Source organism: Lissotriton helveticus, chromosome 8 (assembly GCF_964261635.1).
Source record: "Lissotriton helveticus chromosome 8, aLisHel1.1, whole genome shotgun sequence".
In the NCBI taxonomy this organism is placed as follows: Eukaryota; Metazoa; Chordata; class Amphibia; order Caudata; family Salamandridae; genus Lissotriton; species Lissotriton helveticus.
Genome location: NC_136069.1, coordinates 1,309,623,931 through 1,309,650,213, shown reverse-complemented (window position 1 = coordinate 1,309,650,213; position 26,283 = coordinate 1,309,623,931). Strand labels below are relative to the sequence as shown.

The 26,283-nt window shown below is 47.0% G+C and overlaps 1 protein-coding gene across 1 annotated transcript in view; it reads left to right on the top strand.

Moving 5' to 3' along the window:
• Nucleotides 1–26,283, top strand: part of C8HXorf38 (chromosome 8 CXorf38 homolog) — a 111,697-nt gene that overhangs the window by 38,123 nt on the left and 47,291 nt on the right. The window contains exon 3 of the mRNA XM_078658288.1: nt 3,634–3,756. Within this exon, the coding sequence (XP_078514414.1) occupies nt 3,634–3,756 (123 nt within the window). The remainder of the gene's footprint in view (nt 1–3,633; nt 3,757–26,283) is intronic.

Below are 26,283 nucleotides of genomic sequence, written 5' to 3'. Positions count from 1 at the left end.
GACTCCCTTGAGTTGTCTACCACTGGGCTCTGCTTGCTGGGTTTATCTTTCTTTAAAGAGTGTCATAGATGGTAACCTGGCCTTCTCTTTGAGTTTGACCCCTTTATGCCCCGTTGTACTTTATATTGGGTCGACCCTGAGTTACCTATTGACCCTACGCTTTGAAACAGCTTATGACCTGATGGCACTGCATCACGGGGTTACGGCCTGGAATGTCCCATTCTGGGGCTTTATAGCTTACATGAAGCCCCACTGAGATTGCCGGTCTCTATCAGCTGGTCAGACCTGAGACCTGTGCTCCGCAGTATTAGAAACAATGACCTACTAACGGCTTCCTTTCCCAGATATCGTTGTAGGGGATTTGCATTCCCAGCACATACGTGCATGCTCTTCTCATGTGTGACCTTGGGGTTGGATAGACACATTTTCAGTCAGAAGTGATGGGTGAAATGAATGCTTGCACAACGTCTCAGCCACTAGCACTCGTTCAAGCCACATTCCCTACCTTTGCGTTTTTTTGTTCTACAGTGCCACGCCAGAGACCTACCTTGTGCAAGGTCCTACTCCAGTAGGAACAGTCCACCTGAAACTGCCAGGTCCCCGCAAGCAATCCCAAACCAGTTTCAGCCTTTTTCATCTCATTAGTGTGGTGCAGCCTGATTGCTGTGGCACAGTGAGCATACCAGTCACAGTTAGAGCATCACACATTTGCTTGATGACTTTAGAGCCAACAATTACACACCTGAGTTGGTTTTAGCTAAAAAATGGACTCTAGCAATAATCAAGTTTCCAACACCCTCTCTTTGGTAAGCCATTAACACCAATTGCAATATCCTGCAGGGCTTCGGAGAAAGATATTTTGATATTGCAAGGAAAAGTTCCACCAGGAAGTAGGCGATTTAAGCTCAAACACGGCACATATACGTGGATAGCTCTAAAGTTCTTCATGTGATGTGTCTTCTTTGTAGCCTCAATCTTTGTTCGTAAGTGAGGATATCGCGCCCCAGCATCTTTACCCACCATAACTTCAACTCTTTCTACACCCCCAGTGCATGTCTGTACTCGTATGCAGACTTTTGAAGGGTAATTCTCATCAGCTATGCTTATGGTGTGGTTGTGGCACCTCACTTTATAATCAACTTAAAGCCCTGTCTCGGGCCCAGGCTGTGGATCCAAGCAGACAGTCTTTAACAAAGGAACTAGTGCAAAGTATTTAGAAGTACCAACACAATTGAATAAGAAAGAAAGTTAACACTAAGGAATTCCGGCTCCAATTTATGAAAATAGGTTTTATTTTTATGACTTTTTAGACACCAAAATGAACAAAATCCACTACAATGTTACTGGAGAAATGAATTTTAAATGTAAATCGTAAATAACTGCTTTTCACTCAAAAGATAAACAAGCATTGGCAACTACCGTGATAGTTTTGTAAAGTAGTGTTTGGGTATTCCTTCCTGCTTTGGGCAACCAACACCAGCAGGGAGCATGTCACAGGTGCCAGTACGGCTTAACAGCTCAGGTACCTTGCAGTCAAAGCAGTTTCCAGTCCAGTTCCAGGCTCTTTGGATGAATCACCATAGGCATTATGGGGTTTTCCTGACCTAAGGGATTCAAGATGCTGAGGAGTCTGATCTGATCGACTGGGGTTTTCCTGGGACCACTCCTCAGTCCATGCACATAGTGGAGTGACATCTGCCGTAGAGTTCGAGGTCCCTTAAAGTCCAGGTGAATGCCAGACAAAAACAAGCTGCCACTGGTCTCTGGTTACAGCGAAATCAGCAGTTCAGTGATTTCGCGACCAAACAGCCCTTTGACAACTCTCCCGGGTCCAGCAGACTGGCAGTCAGTGGTGATCAAACAATTGTGGCTACTAACATAGCCAATGTGTCTTCTTCTGCTTTTATGGCCTTAGAGCTGTCACAGGAAGTCAGCCAACTGACTCTTGAAGCTCACTTCTTCTGTCTGGTGCTCGAGGACGACTCTGGGACGGGGATAACTTTTCCTAGAGCAGGGCACCACAGGCACAATCATCCCTTTGCTAGCCCAGGAGCAGCAGGTGCAGTCCAGTCTTTAGTGCAGCATCTCCTTGCCAGATCCAGGGAACAGCAAGACAGCCGTTCTTCAGTTTTCTCTTCAGTGCAGATATGATCGGAGGTCTGGGTGCCAGAGGTGCCACTTTTATGCCCACAACGTGCCCTCTGAAGATTCGGTGACTATTAGTCAAAAGGCTACCAGGGCCCCTCCCGCCTGATGATTACTTCCTGCAAAATGTGGCATCTAACTATCCCAGAATGCAACATTCTACCCACTCCCATGATGGCAGGACCCCCCTCCCAATGTGTGGAGCTTGGGTAGAGCTTGATAGAGGTGTGGCTACCTGAGGGCTACACTCCCATGGGAAAACCGGTTTGGAAACAGTTTTTTCCTCTCTGACAATGATGCTAAACATTCTACCAGAGCAATAGTGCGGCCCATCTTGTGTGCGTCCACCATTTGCCCTTCAGAGGCAGCTTTCCCCTTTGAAACTCGTCCTTTGGGCTCACGCCCATGTGGCTTCCTACCAGGCAGAGTTAACACCTCTTCAAATGGGAGGCCTCTTTTGTGTCCTCTGCTTGGAGTCGTTCACACGTCTCCCTAGGAGGGCAGAAAGCTGTCTTGTGGCCAGCATCTGCGAACTGTCTCTGAAAAACTTGGGCAACAGGGTGGCAACTTTCTAAAGTTTCCTTTTACATAAAAGTTACATTAAATTCGACATGGGCAACAAGTCAGGTACCTTGGAAAAATTATTTAGATACCTTGAAGTACCAGTTTTAGTAGTCCCATTCAGAAGTTAGCACAGCTGCGTTGCCAGTGTGTAACCATGCACTCGCCAGCGGAGCTACTAGCCTTTCTAAATTACTAATGACAATTTTGGGGTTTTATAGTTAGGAAGTATAAAAACACATGTCCTACCTTTTCATATACAGCACACTGCCTTCGGGCTCAATAAGTCTACCTTAGCAGTGGTGTATGTGTATATTTATTTTAAATGGCAAAGTCGAGTTAGCAGTTACAAACTGCTCTACCAGTCTGCAGTGTTAGTCTGGGAGTCATGTTTTGCTTTGATGCACTCATGGTGGCTCAACAAGTGGTGCATTTTATGAGGTACATTTCAGATTATAGGCTCTGTATGCTCTGGGTACCATATACTAAGGACTCATAAGTAAGTTAACTTATGACAAATGGGTATGAGCTAATTAAATACTCCCTTTTAATGGTCACAGCAGAGTACTTGGCGCTCTTGCACAGTCGAAAAAACAGTACCTAATAGTCAAAAAGTGGGGTTGAACCTACAAAAAGCCATTTCCCCACATTTATGTCATGTCAGGTAGCAATGAGCACTGCCTCACTACAGCGATTAGACCTAAACCTATTTATTAGTTATTGAGGTGATAGTAGTAGGCTGATATAATGTCAGTATAAAGTGTCATTCCATATCCTTGAGCGAAACTTTCATATGTATTTCATGTTGTAAATAGCTATGCTTTGTTAGTGAAATCCTAAAGCAGAGAGTATGATTATACGCTAGTTATATGCATTTGGTTCCGGGTGTATAACATGCTTGACTAATATGTATTTTATTTCCGGCAGGCCTATATGCCTCGTGGCCAGACAGAGAAACAAGGACCTGACAAGTGTGATGCCGCTGCTCTCCTCAACCTCATTCAGTTCTGCTCTCAGTTTAAATATGTTGATCGAAAGAAAGTTCAAGAGGTATGGTCAAACAGTAAAAAATATCACAAGAGATTTTTAAAAATAGTGCATATGGCTGTCAAATAATGTACATCACCTTCTATCATCAGCTTTATGGTGCCACCACTTGAGTCTTTCCCACAGTGTCAGCTGGGGCGATGTAAAAGAACTGTATACATACGCCTGGCTGCTTTCCCCTATTAAAATTGGGAGTATTTCTGCCTCTTAGTGACAAATCCAGAAACTAGTTGTGTATCTAATAATACAGAGTTTTTCACTCCAATATTATGCCTACATGTGTTCATCACTGTTGTCCACAAAATGGTATATGGATCAGAGCCTTCTTCTCTGAACTAAGCCAATTCCATATATCAACCCAGTTCTGATACCATTACATCTTTTTGGGATTTTTAAATCCTTGTTTTTGTCCTCTGTTCTGTATTCCTTCACCCTGACTAGGTATACTGCAATTCTATTTTTAAGTTATGAAAATGGCATTTGAAATCGTGCTGATCCGATGCAAAAGTTGAGGGTTAGCTGGGAGAAAGACCTGGGGGACATAGACGATGATGACTGGCGGGATGCGCTGGCCTCCCCATGTGAAGTGGCCATCCCAATGCGTATACGACTCCTGCAGCTGAAGTTTCTTTACAGGGTCTACTTCGTCGCCAAACTCCTGTTTAGGATAGGTAGACGTCCCGACCCGCTCTGTCTCCGACATTGCAATCAAGTAGGCACCTTCTTCCACATAATATGGGACTGCCCACGCATACAGGACTACTGGGTGAGGATATACCCGTCAACTGGCGAGAGTCTGCGGCAAACCCCTGCCGCCATCTCCCCACCTGTGCCTACTTAATATCTGGGGTGCGACTGATCTCTCTCAGGCTTAGCAGACTTGGGCCTCGATGGGATTCGCCATCGTGAAAAGAAACATCGCACAAAAATGGGGGTGAAGGCGGTCCCTTTCCAGGGTGCATGGGCACAGGATATGGACATAGCAATGATTGCCGAAAAATCAGTCTTTAAGGGCAGTGGTTGCCCCAAGAAATGGGACCACAAATGGGGCAAGTGGAATAAATACAGGGGGGACCTCTGTATCTCCCCAACGGTGGAGCTGTGTAGGGAACAAACCGAACAGATGGCCCGGCTTATGGCGGAGGTGGAGGCTTCTCATCTGCATAATTAGTATTGTAATGGACCTCCGCTGTATTGTGTCATGTTTATTGCTTATTGGGCCTTGACATTTCTCCTGGGATGCATAAAAGCTGTTGGGGTATTTTCAATGTGGGTGTCGAGCAGAACTGTTGAATGGGGTGGGGAACTATTTAATGCTATCTCTACATGTCATGTGCTGATACCATATTGTTTGTTAGAAAACAATAAAAAGTAAAAAAAATAAAAAAAAATAAATGGCATTTGAGAGAGAGAGAGAGAGTACCATCCTCTGGAAGTAGAGAGCTGTGGTGCAAAATGAAGTGGGTGAGGCAGGACTTTCCCAAGGTTGGGGTATAATATAAGTCCTCTCGAAATACAAGAGGCAATCAAAGAAGCATACGCACAGAGAGGAAAGGGTTGCCACCAATGTACCATATTTGGAAACTCAGCCACTCTGTTCCTGCTGAGAGGTTGCCTCAATACCAGTGCTGCATCGCTCCCAGGAGTATGTGACCCCGCCACCTTCTCTTCTAGTAAGCTTCCAAGGTGAGCAAGGATTGGCACTGAATTCCCACAAGGATTGTGGACTCCATGGTTGACCAAACAGCTTCATTTGATCTTTTTCACCAGGAGCAGCGGGATCAAGAGTTACTGAACCCCTTCCAACTCTACTCAAATATGGCTGCATGTTTGCCTCAGTGCTTCCCTTTATACTCATTTCAAACTCCTTGCTGGATGTCCTGAAAGCAGATAACCCCCACCGCCAAGTCCCGTGTAGCTCCCTCCAACTCTGATTCATCCCTGTTGCAGCTTCTGCCAACTTCTGTGCAGCTCACTATACAGAAGACTAGTCCAAGGCAAAAGTTCTTCTGTCACAATCAGCACTGTCGGACACGATCCAGCGACCACTCACATCCATGCTTTCGACCATTCCAGCAGCGGCATCAGTGACTGATGACTCCTTTGTGGAGCTATGTCCATGACCACCTCTTCTCAAGAGGGCTTTGTCAAAACAAGACACTGAACAAAAGACCGCAAGGATATACATTCAACCAGGCACTAACATGCTGTCATGGGCAGACCTTTGTAAGCTTTATCCATTGAGGCTCCCATATTCCTGCCAAAGACGGTGGTATTTTATGTCTTTCTCCTTCTTTTGCTAAACCTTTTATTGAGTTTTAACCTTATAACACACCTCAGTTTGGTACAAAGCCAGCAGTAAAGTAAAACAAAATGTCCACAATTCACTTTGCAGTGCCTCAGAGTATTTTATGTCTTGATGGCTACAATAACTACCTCATCATAGATTTAGAGGAAGTCTTTCTCAGAGCTTCCAATATCAACGTCAATGTCCATAAATTACTACTACCAGGCTGTGGTGATGATTGACGCTTCTCTGAAGGGTACACAAAGCGATACCAAAGGGGATGCCCAGACGTGGGTCCCTTGCTCACATTGCCACTGGATTCAAGCTAGCCTGACTGATGACGGCTGATTAGCCAGAAACCGGTCCCAGGATGCTTGTTTCCGGTCCAGGGAAGACATGGCTTGGCAGTTCGGGCTGGACTGTTCCCATGAGGCAATGGGTCAGACTGATTTGCATATGGCCATGTCTGAACTGGGGTGGCGGAGTGAGCTAAAGAATGATGATGGATTAAACCCAGATCAGTTGACTGGGGGTGAGTGCTTGCATTGTTCAACACTCCGTCCATCATCCCCTTTGGTTTTGCTCTCTGAAGGGTAAAGCAATATTCTCTCTGATTTCTTTAGTCAAATTAGTGGCACCTCCATGGGTTTTGGGGGGCTCCAGCGTACGCTAATATCTTCATGGCAAACACATTTTTTCCAGGAAAGAATGGTGCGAACATCTGGTTCTTTATTGCAGATACATTGATGATATTTTCTTGATTTGGAGGAACACAGAGGACATTCTCCCTGAGAATATAGCTGAATTAAACACCAGAAATAATAGGATTAAATTCACTCATACCATCAGTAAGACCAGTCTTGCATTTTTGGATGTATGGATTGAAAAAAGTGGGACGTAAGTGAACACCAGCGTGTATACGAAACCAACTGATAAAAACAACGCTTTTCATTTCCAAAGCTTTCATCCTCCACAATTATTTGAAAATTTGCCATACTCGCAGATGATGAGAGTCAAAATAATATCCTTTAACATAGAAATGGGTGATTCGGCCATCGCCAAGATCAGACATAGATACGTACATTGAGGATATCCCATGACAACTGTGATTAAAGCAGAACGCATCAGGTTGAAAGAACATGAAGAATTACTAAGCAAACAATTTAAACCTGAGAAGAATCAAATGATGTTCGTCTTTAAATGTTCTACGAAATCTAAATGCATCAAAAAAGCTGTTTTAAAACGCTGAGAACTGTTACAAACAGCGCCAGAATTCAAGGAAATATTCAATCATCGACCAGTATTTGCATACAACAGAACCAAAAATATTAACAAATTGCTGTCCCAAGCAATAGAACAGTGAACTTGAGCCTGGAGGGCATGAGGGAATGCTAGAATTGTGTGCATTGTAATAATAGGGAATAACATCAAGCATCCCAGAACAGGTGAAAGAGTCATCCTCAAACATTCAGCTGATTGTAACACCATGAACGCCATTTCTTGTATCAAGAGTCCTTGCAGCCTGCTCTATATTGGGAAAACGGAAAGGAAAGTGAAGATTAGGATAACCCTACATAAAAACATGATTCACCACAAGAACACAAACTCTAACTTAGCGGCACACTGGTTAGAACTATGTTACAACATTGCTCAACTACGGTTTCTGGTACTGGAAACTGTGATGCCTAAAGTGTGGACAGACCCTAATAAGATTGTTCTACATAGAGAGATTTTCTGGATTTTAGAATTTAATACCATAACTCCCTCGAGTCTCGATAATAAGTTGGACGCGAGTTGTGATTTGATAAAACTGAGCTAGCCTTTCACCGAAATTAGCATAAGCACAGGAACACACTGATGTGCTTGGGTACTTCATACACAGACCATAGTGCACTCTAATCATATATGTTCCCATTTCACATGCTATAAGTGATGATTTTGTACACATGCATAGAAAAGTATTGATCCACATGTACCAATTTACCACTTACAATGTTTGCTATATATGTTGCGGTTATTGCTGATCTGATCTAGACATTCCTTTTCAGGGAATGTTTACATTACTTAAGATTTTTTACTGTTGTGGGTCCTGCACTAATGTCCTGTGATCATATGAGGTGGAGTGTGTGAGTTTTTAAGAATCCAATAAGCAGTTGCGATTGATTTGCATTGTGAGAATAGTTATAGATTGGCTTTGAGAGAGGAGGTTCACCGTTTTGTAAAATACCACTATAAGATGTCCGCCACACATTCACCTCGACACGTGGAAAACGCAGTTGGCACGAGGGTCAAATTTACAAGCCCCCTGTGCCACCAGTACGTCACTTTTCGTGACGTACTGGTGGCGCAGGGGGCTCCTCCATATTTACAAGGACAGGAAAAACCAGCCTACGTGACTTTTCCTCTCCTTGTAAATACGGTCCCTTCACACGCAGCACTTTGCATTGAAGGGGAGTTCCATGGTTGTTGCTATGGGTGTTCCCACGCAACACCCATGGAACAAGACATATCTCCAGATTTATGAGAAATCGTAAATCTGGAGATGCGTCTGAATGTGCTACGCCACCGTAGAAGTGGCATATCATTCGATAGGGGAGGATAAAGGTTTTAATTTCTCCTCATTTTTTCCTCTTTCAATGCGTGCTGTATTCTACAGCACTCATTGAAAGAGGAAAATGCATGTAGTGATTGTTTTTATGCAGGGAGGTACCCCTTCCTGCACAAAAACAATCTCCCCACGACGCAGGCATCCTTGCACCATGGTGCAAAGAGTGGCTGTGCCAGCGCATGGCTGCAGTTTGTGCCCTAGCGTAGGGGGATGCACAGAGATTCGACATTTTCTTGTAAATATGTTGCATCCCTGTGCTTCGGAAGTGCCGCAGCGTGGCGCAGCCAAAGGGCTTGCGGTGCCACGCTGCGGCACTTCCATTTAGATCTGCCCCAAGGTATTTAGTCATAACCAGATCGGGAGCTCATTTGTAGTCGGCACAGTCGGGCGGTTTCAACGGTGATGAGACGTTGTACATAGCAGGCATTCATGTATGCGGTGGCAGTGGGTATGAAGATTCTTGCTCATATTAATATATTGGGCATAGGTTGCTGAGGATAATTTGGTTTTCTAAACTGTGGTGCTTGGGTTGAGTCGAATAACTTTGACTTTAAAGACGCTCATGTTGAATTTCTCAGACTTGATCACCCAAGGTATGTTAATAATTTTTTAACATCCTTTACACGTGATCACTGAGTTGACATTCTGTTAGTCCTTTGAATAACAATATGGTGTTGTCATTGCAGGACACAGCAGTTTATGATTCCAAATTTTGTGCGAGTACATTTGGGCATTGTGATGCACTTTAAGAAAGTTGAGAGGTGCGGTGGTAGTGTGTAACGTCCACAGGAACTCCTCGGAATTCGGGCGATGCTCAAAGGGGTCCACCTCTTGATATCCCCAACTCTACCATAAAAGGTACCGAGTTTTGAGGCGATTAAGCGAGGGAAAAGGAATTAGGGTAGGAACAGCGGGGAAAAGGATACCTGGAAACAGAGAACACATAGGTTAATACATTACTACTTTTCCTTGCTACTCTCATACAATCTCACTAATGGGACTATTACCTATGACACAGGCTCCACCTGCCGCGATGCTCCTTCTTTAAATTCACTACCCAATAATGATACTGTTCACAACTAGAGGAGGTTACCTAAAATACAAAGTACACACATTCATCCTTCCATCGCTTCTACTAGCCGTCTCCCTTATTCATACATATCCTAGATGTCGATCTCCCAGAAAAAAAAGCATGGACAAAAAGAAAGGCCAAAAAGGAATGTCACTACCCTATTATACTGTCGTAGGTAAGAGGCAAAATCCAACTCCAAGGCCAACAAGCATTTACAATGCAACCGTCTCGCTTTCGGAAAAGTTAGAGATATTGGCATTGTAAATGACAAACTTTTTATTTATGTGTTGGTTTTGAAAACAGATAAATAAATGGCATTGTCATTTACAATCCCAATAGCCTAATCTCTCGCAAATATTAGACCTATTGCATTTGCACCCACACACAGAGAGCCACACACACACACAGAGCCACACACACACACACAGAGCCACACACACAGAGCCACACACACACACACACAGAGTCACACACAGCCACACACACACACACACTCAGAGCCACACACACACAGAGTCACACACAGAGCCATCCCTTACTACATACACCTCACCTCAAATAGAAACGAGTAAAGTCCGACAGTCATGGGCAGACTCACGACGCTGTACGAGTCAGCTTGTTGTGCCTGTTTACTTTCCCTGCGAGCTCTGCAGCAAGTGCTCGGGAGACGAAGCCATGGGGTGTGTACGGGTATCGGCCATTTTGAAAGGGTGTCAAAGGTCTATAGAAACGGTGAGGCGCACTCAAACGCATCTCCCTACCCGTCCCACGAGTGCAGAATAATGCTCTAAAGACTGGCATATTCAACCCTGTATGACTTCCCCACTGGGAGTCAAGGCTTGAAAACGTCCCGAGCACTCTAGGGATCCCAGCTGCACGGAAGACGCTTGTGTGATCTCCGGCGCACACAGCCTTTAACAAGCCATCAGCAGAGCGCTTTGCTAAGCTCCCACCATTAGCTTTGGAGACCCCGAACAGCGTCCAACTCCTGCACCGAAATGCTGCGATGTAGTTGCGGGTAAAATGGGGAATGAAGGCCAACATTACATTTCTTCTGGGCCAAAGGTGAACGTCATTAAGCCGGCGTCCATCCACTCTACACGTTTGTTTTTATTGGCCCGTGTACCCGACAGCCTTGGGATAGAGGAGAGGAAAAATGTGCTGGCTGTTTTTTCACGAAGGAAAAAAATATGCTGAGGGGATGTGAAAGAACAAGCGCTCGCCATGTCTGTAAGCCCCGTCCTTTTCAGACCGGGGCGTGTTTGTCTTTCTCCCCTCTTCTCCATTGGCTGGAATGTAAACAACGGGTGTGTTTTTGACTTGTTGTTTACCATTCCAGCCAATGAAGAAGAGGGTAGAACAAACCTAAAAAACACACCCCCCAATTTGCAAAAGACGGGGCTTAGAGCGAGAGAATGACGACACTGAGACCTCTTCTCCAATGGCTGTTCGCTGTTTAGGAGGCCAGCCAATGGAGAAGAGGGGCGGGGTTAACCCTTGCTACTCAGAGTCATTAAATTTTGTGAGCGAGACTGCGCATGTGCGCAGCCTAAGCCACGCGAGACCTAAAAAGGAATGTCACTACCCTATTTTACTGTCATAGGTAGGTAAGAGGCAAAATCCAACTCCTCGTTCCCAAGAGTACCAAATGGTTAATGCTGCCACAATTTCCACTACAGATATCAATATAACAAATAGTACAGGCAGGCGTCTTGACCACCACTCTCCATGAATTCCAACACAAAGACAACTGTCTTGAATAACAGAGCGCCTTTAAACAGTACCTTCATGGGCAACTTCTAGCTGGCCACTCGAGCCCGAGCAGCCAAATGGTTCCAACCGTCGTTGCAACCTGATCTAAGCCGGAGATGAAGCTCCCCCACTTGCCAAAGCACCAATCCAGCAGAAAGCCACTCCCCGCGATTCCTTGAGGGGGACCTGCAGACTCCGGTCTTATTTCCAAACCGCGATTCTGCAGACAATAAACGAACGGATCGTCCTGCCAGCCCGCAGGAACCGAGGGGAACAGCAACCGCAACTCCCTTCTTCTCCGAACGAGAAGACTCAAACGCCTGCAGCCGCGAGGATCGCCGTCCACAAACAGAATTACGCATGTAGGCTATCGTGCGATTTCGCCTGAAAAACGTATGGCAGGCGCACAAAGTCGATTCCTGACATAGTGTACTTACGGTGGCTATTTCAACCTTTTCTATGTTGGTACAGCAGGTAGCTCTCACACAGTGAGCACATCATTCGATTACTATGCGTGATGCACACAGGATGTTATAGGGAAGTTCACATGTTGGACTTGGCATAAGCACATCATTAAGCAGTAGCGTGTTGAATTTAATAGTGGCACTGGGTGTGGTGTTGTGTTTTTGTCCCCATGGGGACGAAGTTAGTTGAAGGATTGTTTTGAATAATTTGTCTTTTTGTTTGTTTTGGATTCATGTTAATGTAGTGGTAAATAACAATGTGGAATTTACAGATGAAGAAAAATCAGAAACCAAATATAATGTGATGATGTAAAGTTGTTTATTTGAAAAATTGATGTCACTAATGTGAATATGATTTTTTTTAGTTTGGTTTATGTGATGCAAATATGCAAATTTGTAATATACGAAATATATAATCTTTTCTTTGAAAACATTGTGAAAAAGTTGTAATTTCCGGGTACATAGAGATATTGTGGCATGTTAAATATATTCAGCAGTGCATGCAGGTTTTTCAGATAATTCTTGACTTGAAACATTTACTTGCTTATCACATATAAGGGAGACAGGCAGTTCTCTAATCCTGCGCAGCACGCAATAATTGGACTAAATTTAACAAAAACTCTGGTAAAGAGTTGAAAAAACAAGGTGTGCGCTATTCACATTATTTGTTAGATTAGGTTGCTGCTATGCTCCACATTGCTGGGATCAACATCTGGCCAGGGTTCTCTCCTTGTCTCACTACTGGTCGATTTCTCCAGGAAGCTGTTGACCCCTAACTTCTACTCTGTTTCATCTTTCTCTGAAATTATTTTCCAATACCTTTGTATATTTTTGGACACTGCAGCTTCACCCAACTCATATTAAACAGTGTAGGAGACAAATTGATAATAGACAAAAAGGATGGAAAAATATCTTGGCAAAGATGCACAACATGGTGCAAAACTCTGTGGGGAAAGAACAGATGTGTAAATTGTTCCTTATATGATACAGTGTGATAGTAGGGAATGAGAGGTTCCCAAACTGGGGAATGTTGTGTCGGGCTCATCCCTCAGCCCGACGCTGTTCAACATCTACATGGCCCCCCTCGCACAAGTGGCCCGCCAGCACGACCTCAACATCATCTCCTACGCCAACGACACCCAGCTCATCCTCTCCCTCACCAATGACCCACACACCGCCAAAATCAACCTCCACGAGGGAATGAAGGCCGTCGCCGACTGGATGAGGAGCAACTGTCTGAAGCTGAACTCGGACAAGACGGAGGTATTCATCCTCTGACCCACCCCCTCAGCCTGGGACGAATCCTGGTGGCCGACCACACTGGGAACAGCACCAACACCCACCGACCATGCACGCAACCTAGGATTCATCCTCGACTCCTCCCTCTCCATGGCTAAGCAGGTCAATGCAGTCTCCTCCTCCTGCTACAACACCCTCCGCATTCTCCGCAGGATCTACAAGTGGATCCCGACCGAAACAAGAAGAACGGTGACACAGGCCCTCGTCAGCAGCAGACTGGACTACGGCAACGCACTCTACGCAGGAATCCCAGCCAAACACCTACGACGACTACAACGCATCCAAAACGCCTCCGCCCGACTGATCGTCAACGTCCCCCGCCACAGCCACATCACCCCCCCACCTGAGATACCTACACTGGCTCCCCGTCGACAAGAGGATCACCTTCAAGCTCCTCAACCACGCACACAAAGCACTCCACAACGCCAGACCAGCTTACCTTAACAGCAGACTCAACTTTTACATCCCCACCCGCCAGGTCCGCTCCGCCAGCCTCGCCCTCGCCGCTGCCCCCCGCATCCAACGAACGACTTCTGGCGGCAGATTCTTCTCCTACCTCGCCGCCAAGACCTGGAACACCCTCCCTACCCACATAGGGCAGACCCAAGACCTACTCGCCTTCAGAAGACTCCTCAAGACCTGGCTCTTTGAGCAGTAGCAGCACCCTCTCCCCCCAGCGCCTTGAGACCCTCAGGGGTAAGTAGCACGCTCTACAAGTACTCTGATTGATTGATTGATAGTACCCTAATACAGCTAAGGGAATTTTGGAATATGATGACAACCTCAAAAAAAGTCAAACTACTTGGATTGCATACTTTTGTATTAGCGAACCTGTCTGTTGAAGGACAGTATTTTTCCATTCACACAGAAGTAGAAAGAGATAGTCCAGTTGCTGTTAGCCTGACGAGCGGGTAGTCACTCGGCTATGGTGTAACAGTACACTATGAATATTTACAGCTTGACTACAATGAGTGTAGCACCTTTGAGGCGTAGAAAAAAGAGGTGCCTATAGTGAAAGGAGATGGGCGGGGGCTTGATGCACATTAGACAGCCCGTTTAAAATTTGCTGTCTAGAGGTTAGGGAGCTAATATCAACTGTTGAAATCTAAATATACAGAAGCCTTCGTGTCACAATGTGACTGTGATTTGAGCCCATCCCATTAACTCGGCACAAGGCTCCCTTGGGGTACACTAGTGCGCTTTCATGAATAAATGTCGTTTTGGAACCTTTACGTTAACATCTTAGATTCAAATAGTTTTAGGAGATTATAGCTAACTGTTAATAAGGCATTTGTAACTTTATTGAGATTTTTAGTCTTGTTGTGCCACTGGATGAGTTGTTACTTCTTAATTGGGGGGAGATGGACGTAGGTATTTCTCTCCCTACGCCAGGGTATGAGACATTACACTAACACAAGCTGAAGACACCTCTGCTATTTTGCAACTATAGTCTCTGAGCTGTTTGATGTAAACTGAGTAGTAGAAATAAGAAGTTAAAGTGTTCATAGGCTTAAGAGTGGCTGAAGCAATTTTGAGAACAAAGGATGAGTGAAATAACAAGATTTCCACATTACACACTGCTTCAAAAGATGGGCTGGAGCCCAGCAAGGAAGCTCTTTTTTTACATAGTGTATGGGCTTGAAATGTTGACAAATATTTCCTTTTGAATGCTTAGTTGTGCCACTTTACCTCTGACCATCTTTGAGGTGCATACCTCACTGTCACACTGAATAGCTGTCTCACTTGGCTAAATTTCTTCTGGATTTAAAAATAGCTTCCCAAACTGCTTTGCAAGTCTCAGGATGAATGCATAGGACCATCTCGCTGTGACACCAATGCCCCTAAGCCGCAGACAAGGAGAGCCTTGTAGATACGGTGAATTGTCTTTAAGCGGTAAGGGAACTGAGGACTCATCACCTCAGTCTAGATGTTATCCTGGAGATACCTGCAAAATAGCCACGTGAGGCGGAGGGATTTTATCTTGAAGTGCTTTGACCAGAACACTGAAGAAACTGGATGCTGTATTGTTTTTGTGCCAGGTGTAAGATTGAGTGAACTTTGATTCGCTGGCAGAGTGTCAGTTAATTGGAAGTCATAAAAGCTCTGATATGTGTACTATGAACTGTTTAATCCAAAGTCCTCAAAAACATGGGAGATTGATTTATGGATCTAAGAAGTCTTACTAGTCCCAGCCTTTTGCAGCACCTTATCCCTCTGTTTAAGGAGTCTTCTCTGTGAGATCCCACCTAGCTGATTCAATGCTGTGACAGTATGCTGGACTCTTTTGTTTTGGGCATCTTATGGTCTTAAGTATATCTACAGAATAACTCTCTAACCTTCTTGGCAATGTTTGTTTAGAACCACTCTTATTTACATAGATTTACAGTTTTGATTGTAGATGTAAATGAGGTATTCTTTCATGGCCCCATGTGTTTTTTGTACAGAAGTGATCAAATTTGCTAGGTGTCTAATTGTTTATAGAACTTCTATCAAAGTGTCATGATTAACGGAGTGTGGCTGAGCCGACAACCAAGATGGCGAACAGATAGCTGCAACCGCCCAGTGATCCACCATCCCCCTTTCTCAGGGCGACGATCACAAGCGGCCGGGATGCCGCATTGATGGGGGCACGGATTGAGCTGCAAGCAGGCTTGATCGGCCTCAGAGAGTGGCACTGCCACGACTCGCTCTGCCCGAGGCCTGATGCGGCCCTCAGAGGCCCGAGACGATAGGGGTCTCATGTGAGCTTGAGGGCGGGGCCTCGGGTGGGCAGAGCTGCGGCGGCACAGGCCTCCCACTCTTTGGTGACTGCGAGCCGCTGAGCCTGAGTGCGGTTGTTCCACCACCGTTGTGGCCACCTACTACAAAGAAGACCCAGAATGTGCTCAGTGATTGGCCGTGGCGGTGAAGGCCAGTGAGTATGGAAGGGTAATGATATTGCTGGCATAAAAATCGCTGGGAGGCGGGGCATCGCACTAAACCCATGCCAATCCCTGGGAGCAGGCTGAAAGGTGGCACTCCTGTGTCCCCGTCAGTTTGTGTGGGGTGGTGTGTGAGACAGAGGGGAACACCTAACACACATATCCTGAGGGTGGAGTGACGGGGGCTGCTGGTCTGTCCCGCCCCTCAGGCGCGAAGCAAGACCAGGCAAACGTGCCCACATAGTCTAACATTGGCGGGCTCTACTGTAAAAACACGCGCCAAACCAGCTGATTAGACCTAATCAGCCCCCCAGTGCATGCAATTGCATTCCTGACCTTGGCTTTGCTGAGGGCGCTGTGACGCAGTGGGATACTCCTGTGCTTGATACTGCTACACGCTGATTTTTTCAGCGATAGGCAGCACGGATTCAAAACAGTGCCAGCTATCGTTTGATGGCACGAATACCCCCAGGCATGAGGCGACGATGTACCTCCGGTAGCTAAGGCCCGTCCGTTACATGGCACAGCTGCTATCATGGGGGAGCTGCGGGCTGGATTTAAGTCTATTGATGCGAGGTTGGACACGCTTTCATTCTGGCTGAAAGACATGCATGGCCGAATCGAGCAGCAGGGGACCTGTATATACAAAGCAGAACAGCACGTGTCAGACCTAGAGGATTTGCAGCCTACTACTAGCAAAAGATTGGGAGAGAGATGAACGACTTCTTAAAATGGTGGCCTCCTAGGCTATAGACTTGGAGGCACCATCACGCCGTACCAACATACGCATAGCTGGGGTGGCTGCATCCACTGGCCATATGGCCAGCTTTTTCGAGAAGGTCCTGGTTGACTTGTTTGGCAGAGAAGTCTTTTCCACAGTATTTGCTGTGGAGAGAGCGCACAGATCACTTGGGCCGCGCTCGTCACCGGGGACACCTCCAAGGTTAATTATGTAGAAACTCCTCAATTACCATGATCTGGATGTGGCGCTCTGGCTTGCTCAAGAGCATGAAACAGTTACATATGAGGGCTGGAAGCTGGCATTCTTCCCGGACTTTACACCGATGGTGCAAGAGGCATGCTGCAAATTCGGGGTCATCAAGTGTATATTACAGAAGTCAAATGTGCGCTATGCCATGCTCTACTTGGCATGGCTACGAATTCAGGTCAACAGCAAGTGCAGATTTTGGAATCACCAGAGGAAGCCCCCAAATTCTGGAAACAACACCAAGGGCCAGATGTACGACCCTTTTTTTGTACCTGCATAGGGAGATCCCTCCCGTTTGCAGCTGAAAAAAGGGTAATAGCATGTACAAATGCTATTTTGCGAGTCATTGACTCGCAAAATAGCATTTGTGACTCTTGCTATTAGGAAGGGGCATCCCTTCCTAATAGCGAGTCCACATGCTATGTACTAATGTTTTGCTTTTGCATTTGCGGCCGCAAAACACTCACAGTTTACCATCTACTTCGAGTAGGTGGTAAACCACTCGCAAAGAGGAAGGGGTCCCCAGGGGACCCCTTCCCCTTTGTGAGTATGTGCGAAAATATTTTTTAAGAGCAGGCTGTGGTCCCAGGGACCACTGCCAGTCCTTAAAAAAATTAAACTGAAAAGTTTCATTTTTCTTTTTTAAGTGCATCCCTATTTCCTTTAAGGAAAACGTGCTGCATTTAAAAAAAACCAACACTGCTTTATTAAAAATGCAGTCACAGACATGGTGGTCTGCTGACGTCAGCAGGCCACCATCCCTGTGAATGCTAGCCATTCATAAAGGGGTTGCAAATTGCTTCTGCCTCCTTAATATTAATGAGGCATGCAATTTGCAACATCCAAAACAACAAAATTAGGGAGTATAGAGGTAATGGATAGAATCCACCTCCAGTACAAAGTTTATAAACACAGAGATTCTATCCGTACGTTATATCTATATCTCTTATGATAGGTCACATGGAGTGCCTAAGTGTGGGGATGTTGATCCGGGAGATGTCCCGGAGGAACACTATGTGTTTTTCAAATACCCCTCACACACTATGAATCCCATAGTGTCATGCGACACCCAGCTGGTGGTCTCCCTTAACCAACTTGACACAAACTTGGACAATTTGAAGACCTGCTTGGAAGAAGTCTCAAACTGGATGACACAATCATACCTGAAATTGAACGGTGACAAAACTGAGTTAATGTTTTTAGGCAATCCTTCCCCACTGGCTCTCAGATCATTCTGGCCCCCTTAATTAGGGGTGCCCCCCTACCTAGGGAAAAAATTAAGAGTCTGGGCATATGGCTCGATAAAACCCTGAGCTTTAATGCCCAAGCCACCATACTCTCGGCGACCTGCTTTGCCTTCTTAGGCTAATCCGGAAGATCCTTCCCTTGCTTCCTTTTGAAGCAAGGAAAATGATGGTTCAGGGTTTAATCCTATCCAGATTGGATTTTGGGAATGCCCTGTACCTAGGTGCCCCCCAACTTACCCTTAACATTCTCCAGGTGGCGCAGAATGCTGCAGCCCGGACTCTCCTTCAAATTCCCCGGCGTCTCTCAATAAAGGCCGGTTTGCGTACTTTACACTAGCTGCCAATTAGGTGCAGAATTGAGTTCAAGGCCCTCTGCATCTCCCACCAAGCCTACTGGAAAACTTGTCCCCTCATAAACCATCCTCTGATCACCCCTTACAAACCAGCAAGACACCTCAGGTCATCTTCCTCCTCATTGGCCACAGTCCCTAGGATTAAAAAATCCAGAAGTGGAGGCCGCTCTTTTTCTTATAATGCCCCTAAACTTTGGAATTCCCTTCCTCTTAATTTACGTTCAGAAACTAATTTACTCAGTTTCCGCAAACAGTTGAAAACTGTACTATTCTCCTACCCTGACTAAACTTCCCTGTATCCAGCTTGCATAGTCTGTAGCGCTGGGACGCCTCAGGGTAACCACCGCGCTTTATACATTTTCTTTTCATTCATTCTTTTCTTTTCATCATGGGGGTCTTCCCGTCCCTCTACGTGGCGGGCGTTTGGGATAGGCTATGTGTGGTGTAGGGAAATGGGAGTGGTAGGGAATGTGCTGATTAGGAGAATTTTTTTTTTAAAGTTTCCTGGCTAGTAGAAAAATACATTTTATTAGCTTCTCCAGCTGAAAACGTTAAAATGGGATTAGGTAGGGTGTCTTTAATATGCCCTCCCTGGTCGACATGTTTCGTAAGCAGACCCCCCTGCTTTACTCATCAGGACCATATGTGATCCCTACTACACTCAAACCAATCTAAATATGTGTTATAAGCCTATTGTCCTAAAAGAGATTGCAAACATAAGCAAATCTGTTTTTCAAAAAAAGGGGTTGGTTGCCCCTTCCCAAAAATTGGCCAATGGCCATATAGGTTCTTATTTACACTTGCCCATGATCTCTCCACGTAGGGGAGGGTGTCTCCAAGGTAAACAATGACCTGGAATGCGTCCTCTCCTCGCCACTGACCTCCGTGCTGCTCCGGTGGTTGACAATTTGCAACCCCATTAGGAATTGCAAACAGTGTCTCAGACACTGTTGTGCATTCCAGTTAGCGTGTCGCAAATTGCGAGTCGCAAAAGAGACGCAATTTGCGACTCGCTAATTGGCGGGTCATACATCTGGCCCCAAGTAAAGCTGTATTCTCGAGTAGGTGGTGAAAAGGCGACGGGATCCCAATGGGAACTGGTTGGTACATAGATATTCCCTGGGCTACTGGCCTGTGCCCGATCTAGCTGGTGCTCCCGGCCCTACTGGAAATTATGAGATACCCAGAGTCTGATGGTTCTATAACAGTGTGTGATGGAGGTGGCCATACCTTGTTAATATTACATTTGTAAGGCTGTACTGAACACTTGCAGACTCACTGTTCTAATTGGTGGGCTCCCAAGAGTGTTGCCTACCCCCTAGGAATTTTCCTACATTGTTGAATTTAAGTTTCTGTTAGGGGAAAATGAAGGGATTAATTGGGTACCTGTTTATTTGTTTCCGTTGTGGGTGGGGGGGTAAAGGGTTTTTGATTGTTTAGAAATTGCATGTTTATGAATTTTATGGCACAGGACAGATCTAGCATGGTTTTACAGACATGAACATATCGCACACCCATTCAAATATCCAGGGATCACATTATCACATAAATGTCCCCACCTGACATGAAACTAGAGGGACTACTACTCAAGTGCCTGACGTGGAACGTCGAGGGCTCTCCGACCCCCAAAAAGGGCGCCAGGTTCTGGCGGCGCATTTAGCCAGGCATGCCATACAGGTGGCTTTTCTGCAAAAGATTCACTATGCCCCACTTCCCATTCATCGCGTTGCAGTGACATGGGGGGACAATCGTTTTTCCCCCAACTATAGTACCTATTCCTGGGGAGTGTGCATTTTGGTCCATAAGGTACTTCCTTTCTGAGAGCGGCAAGGGGTGGCTGATGAAGAGGGGGTTACCTCCTGGTGGCGGGTACGATGAAAGACGATGTGCTCCTTTTGATTTAAGTATATGCCCCAAATGTAGATGCTGTTGAATTCTAATGGGCATGTCTGAACTGGGGTGGTGGAGTGAGCTAAATAATAATGATGATGATTAAACCCAGATCGGTTGACTGGGGGTGAGTGTTTGATTTGCTCAAGCGCTCCGTCCATCATCCCCTTTGGTATCGCTTTGAATTCCCTAGCATAGCCGCACACATCACACTATTAGACATTGACAATATACTAATGGCGGGGGACTTCAGTCTCACCCTGGACCCCCTATGGACATAACAAGCACAGGACAGACCACTAAACCCCACGCGGTGCAGACGCTCACCTTTCTATTGCAGTCGTTTTTGTCTTAAAGACCCCTGGAGAGTGAACAACCCTGTGGCGCGGGATTACTCATTTTATTCTGCCCCACACGGCTCGTGGTCCTGAATAGACCATTGGTATCTCTCTCCCCACCTTCTGCTAGTTGTTACCACAGTTTATCAGCCACGTACGCTATCAGATCATTTACCTGTACTACTGACATTAACCGTACACAATGTTACACAGCGCGGGTGTTATGGGCTGCAAACAAGTGCCCCTGCAGAGTTCCAAAACAGGGAGACTGCAATTTTGGCGACGAGTGCTCAACACCTGTACCCACGCGTGAGCCTGCAGCGAAAATACTTAAACTATAGGCGGCACTCATTCAAGAAAAAGAAGAAGAAAATAGAGGCAGACGTATCGCGAAACAATCAGAAACTCAGGAAACTCTCGGTGAAGGAGGGGGTCCCAATTTTTTGCTCCTCCAGCGGCCCAGCCTGGACTCACTCTTATCCGAGGGACTCTGGTCTTGGACGCTGGCTGCCACGACGCACCGTCGATGGACCGGAACAGAAGAGGTAAGGACCCAGTGCCTGCAGTTCCCTGCTGCTTCCTCTGAGTCCCCGCCCGGAGCCTACTAACAGACACGGAGCGTAGGTAAGGAGACATCTGCATTTTTAACGTGCTACATTTCCTATGCTGCAGTAGGCGCACAGCGCTTTTGAATTTTAAAAATTTACAGTTTTTTGTATCTTTGTTAAAATCATTTTCCTAGCCCCTGCTTTTAATATTGTCGCCGCGCCCACAGACTTGCACCATAATTGTGCCCCCCACCGCTTGTAGAGCGGAGTTCTTCGGGCCGGTAGTATTTACTCGAGGAGACTGGCCGCCATATTGGGGGTGCTGTCTTTCCAGCGCGCCACCTGACCCAGCGCTCTAGTGCTCCGTTTGGAGACCAGGGGAGGCTGTACTTAAGGCGAGCATTCTGAGCAGCTCGACCTTCGGTAAGGAGACATCTGCATTTTTAACGTGCTACATTTCCTATGCTGCAGTAGGCGCGCAGCGCTTTTGAATTTTAAAAATTTACCGTTTTTTGTATCTTTGTTAAAATCATTTTCTTAGCCCCTGCTTTTAATATTGTCGCCGCGCCCACAGACTTGCACCATAATTGTGCCCCCCACCGCTTGTAGAGCGGAGTTCTTCGGGCCGGTAGTATTTACTCGAGGAGACTGGCCGCCATATTGGGGGTGCTGTCTTTCCAGCGCGCCACCTGACCCAGCGCTCTAGTGCTCCGTTTGGAGACCAGGGGAGGCTGTACTTAAGGCGAGCATTCTGAGCAGCTCGACCTTCGGTAAGGAGACATCTGCATTTTTAACGTGCTACATTTTCTATGCTGCAGTAGGCGCGCAGCGCTTTTGAATTTTAAAAATTTACCGTTTTTTGTATCTTTGTTAAAATCATTTTCTTAGCCCCTGCTTTTAATATTGTCGCCGCGCCCACAGACTTGCACCATAATTGTGCCCCCCACCGCTTGTAGAGCGGAGTTCTTCGGGCCGGTAGTATTTACTCGAGGAGACTGGCCGCCATATTGGGGGTGCTGTCTTTCCAGCGCGCCACCTGACCCAGCGCTCTAGTGCTCCGTTTGGAGACCAGGGGAGGCTGTACTTAAAGCTCACATCTGTTCGCGCAGCGGAGACGCGCAGCGGTGACGCCTGACTCGCGCCTGAGTCAAGCCAGAGTCCTGCCCGTCAGCGTCCCGGAGGCTCTCGGGGTGGCGGGTGGGGCTCTGGTACCAGGCATGTGTATATCTGGGCTACCCATGCTGCGATATACGTCTGAGGAGCTTCGCTCTCTCCACAATCTTGATAGCGGCTGCTGCACTGTCATTCCCGGCCGCCACAGAGGTAAGTCATGCTGCCCTTGCTGTGGTTGGCGCCCCAACCGCGCTTCATTATCATCTCCCAACAGTAACATCATTTGTGCTGGGTACCCCTGCATGCTGTTAAATACCAGATCTGCGTGCAGACATGCACAAGACATTTTTGAGCTTCTCGATACGGAGAAGCCACTCTGTCTCATGCTCACTGAGACGTGGTGGGGAGAATCTTCTAATCCGGACGTCACTATGGCAATTCCGCCTGATTATAATATCTTCAGGAAGGATAGAGCTAAGGGAAGGGGCGGCGGAGTGGCACTGGTGGTGAAGAAAGGCACGGCATGTGCTATCCTGCCAGTGGATGATATCCGCGGCTCCGAGACCCTCGCTTTTTCGATCACTCTGGCTCCTCACCAATCAGTGAAAGGATTATTAGTATACCGACCACCTGGCCCATCTGGAACGTTTTTTGAAGACCTCGATTTGGTTTTGCTGGGACTGGCCCTGAAAGCAGAACACTGTATAGTAGCCGGAGATTTCAACTTCCGGATGGATGATCCGTCGGACCCGGCCGCTGCTAAGTTATTAGAGGCCATGGCCCCGCTGGGCCTTATCCCTTACCTTCAGGGGCCCACGCATGATAAGGGGCATACTCTTGACCAGGTCTTCTCGACATCCCCTCTTGAGGTGAAAGAGATTCTCCCGGTGTTATGGTCAGACCATCGGCTTGCTAAATTCTCGATTAGAGGCACAGCTAAATTGTCTATTTCTGTGCCACAGCAGCAGGGCCGAGTATCTAGGGCTTACCATCGAGTGACCCCTGCGATGCTGGCCCAGGCCGCCCTGGATCACCCCTGCCCCCTCTCAGGCGACCTGGAGAAGGACTTGGAGTCCTTGCAAGCATGGCTTTTAGATAGGCTAAACGATCTTGCCCCGGTGTTGGCCCCCCGCTTGACATCGAAACGGGTGTCGGCTCCCTGGTTTACCGCAACACTGTCGGCTATGCGGCAGCAGTGTAAGGTAGCCGAAAGAGCATGGCGGGCACAATACGATGCTGTGGATAGGCTGACCTATAAGACGGTGGTTAAGGCCTATCACCGGGACATTCGCCTTGGAAAAAAAGCCTACCTTGCAGGGAGGATAGAAGCCGCCTCCAACTCCTGTAAGGAGATTTTCACCATAGTGAGAGAATTCATGGCCCCACGGTCCGTTACATCTGAAGAGACGCCCTCTGAATCCTGGGCTTCAGATCTTGCTAATTTTTTTACTAGCAAGATCAAACTTATACAGGACTCTTTTCCACCGAGAGCACCTGCGGGGCCGATTAACCCTGAGGCTGATATGTTCCCTCTGGCCGCGCTAGGCGCGACGTTGGCTGTGTTTCCACCTATTTCAGCCCCTGCTTCCTTAGCGCTTATGGGCAATCTCAAATCTGGGTCGCCTTTGGACCCGTGCCCGGCCAAATTTTTGGCAAAAATCGCGGAAGTGATTAATCCGCTGGCGAACCCTCTCCTGAATCTTTCGCTGAGCCAGGGAGTGGTTCCGCTGGCCTGGAAGCAGGCAATGGTCATCCCTCTGCTTAAGAAGCCTGGTCTTGATCCGAAGGCCCCAGTCAATTATAGGCCTATTTCTCTGTTGCCGGCTCTCACGAAAATTTTGGAGAAGCACGTTCAGACGGTGCTCTCCAATTTTTTAGAGACACACGAGATTCTGCACGCCACTCAGTCTGGCTTTCGTCCAAATCTCAGCACAGAGACCACGCCCCTAGAGGTTTCAGAAACCATTAAAGGGGTTCTGGATACTGGGGGCAAAGCCACGCTGGTGATGTTGGACTTGTCGGCGGCTTTCGACACCGTCCCCCATGATGGCCTTCTCGCAAGACTCTATGAGATCGGCCTACGGGGGACGGTGCTCAGCTGGTTTTCTTCCTTTCTAGCTGGCCGCCGGCAAACGGTCTGGGCCTCCCCAGATTCCGCCGTGATGCCGCCTTTGGGAGTCGGGGTTCCACAGGGCTCTATATTGAGCCCGACCCTTTTCAACATCTTTATGACCCCTTTGGCGGCATTTGGGGCCCAGATCGTATCCTACGCAGACGACACCCAGCTCCTCTTCTCTTGTAAGAGAGGAGAGGACTTTGATGGGGAGAGTATCCGGGATTGCCTTGGGGCTGTTTTTAAATGGTTCCAACTGAACAGCCTCAAGTGCAATTCCGATAAGTCCGAGGTACTCTCCTTTGGGTGCGATACGGAGCCAGACTGGCAGGCCTGGTGGCCCATTAATATGTTCCCTCCGTCTTGTTCTTCCCAAACTGCTAAGAACTTGGGGGTCAAGATGGACAAGGGGCTAACGCTGAAAGCCCAGATCCTTGGTGTGACGGGTACGTGCTTCGGCCTCCTAAAGATGCTGCGGAGGTTTTTGCCCCTTTTGTCTGAGGAGCATAGGAAGCTGACTGTGCAGGCTTTGATCGGCTCTAGGCTAGATTATTCGAACGTTCTTTACCTGGGCCTACCAGAGTATCTGCTACAGCGGCTCCAAGTCGTGCAGAACGCTGCCGCGAGGGCCATTTTTGGTCTGAACAGACGAGCCAGTGCGTCGGGTTTGTTGCAGACGTTGCACTGGCTTCCCATCCGCAAACGGATTGCCTTTAAGGCATTGACTTTGGCCTATAAGGCTCTCCATGCGGTGGGAGCGAAGTACCTCCAAAAGAGACTTGCCTTTTACCACCCGGCTCGTTCTCTGAGGTCAGAATCTCTATTCCTGGCGGCTGTCCCGCGAGTGAAGAGAGCCCGCCTGGGAGGCCGCTCCTTCGGATTGCTGGCACCACAGATGTGGAACTCATTGCCGCTCACACTCCGGGGAGCCACCAGTCTACTTATTTTTAGGAAAGGCCTCAAGACCTGGCTGTTCACCCAGTAGGCCGTCCAGTTGTTTGCTCTTTCTGTGTTCTTTTCTTCTCCTTTTTGTTACTGTGTTATGTTATTGTGTTGTAGTTCTCCTTACTTAAAGCGCCGGGACACTCTTTTTGAGTAGCCGTGCGCTATATAAAAATAAATATAACATAACATAACATAACACGTCCCTGTGTGTCCTGGCGATTTCTAGAGCAGGTCTTTCGTAGTGTGGTCAGGGAAGCCATAATTGAGTATTTCCAATTCAACACAGGAACGGTGGAGCGACAATCCACTCTCTTGAACAATCCACTCATCATGGGAGTGTATATTGCTAAACAGGCAGGAGTGCTGCAGTCCATATGTAGTGAGCTTGAGACAGTAGAGGGAAACTCTGGAATATAGTCAGCCATGCTAGGACAGCAGATCCCCCCCCCCCCCTCCGGACGTTACATGACTGAGCGGCACTTCTGATGGAATTTCAGGAACTAGCGGTGTGGGAGGTAAACTACTTGGTCAAGTGTCATGTTTAACATGTTTAAAATGTGGCATGTTTAAGTGTTTAAGAACAGTTCCATGT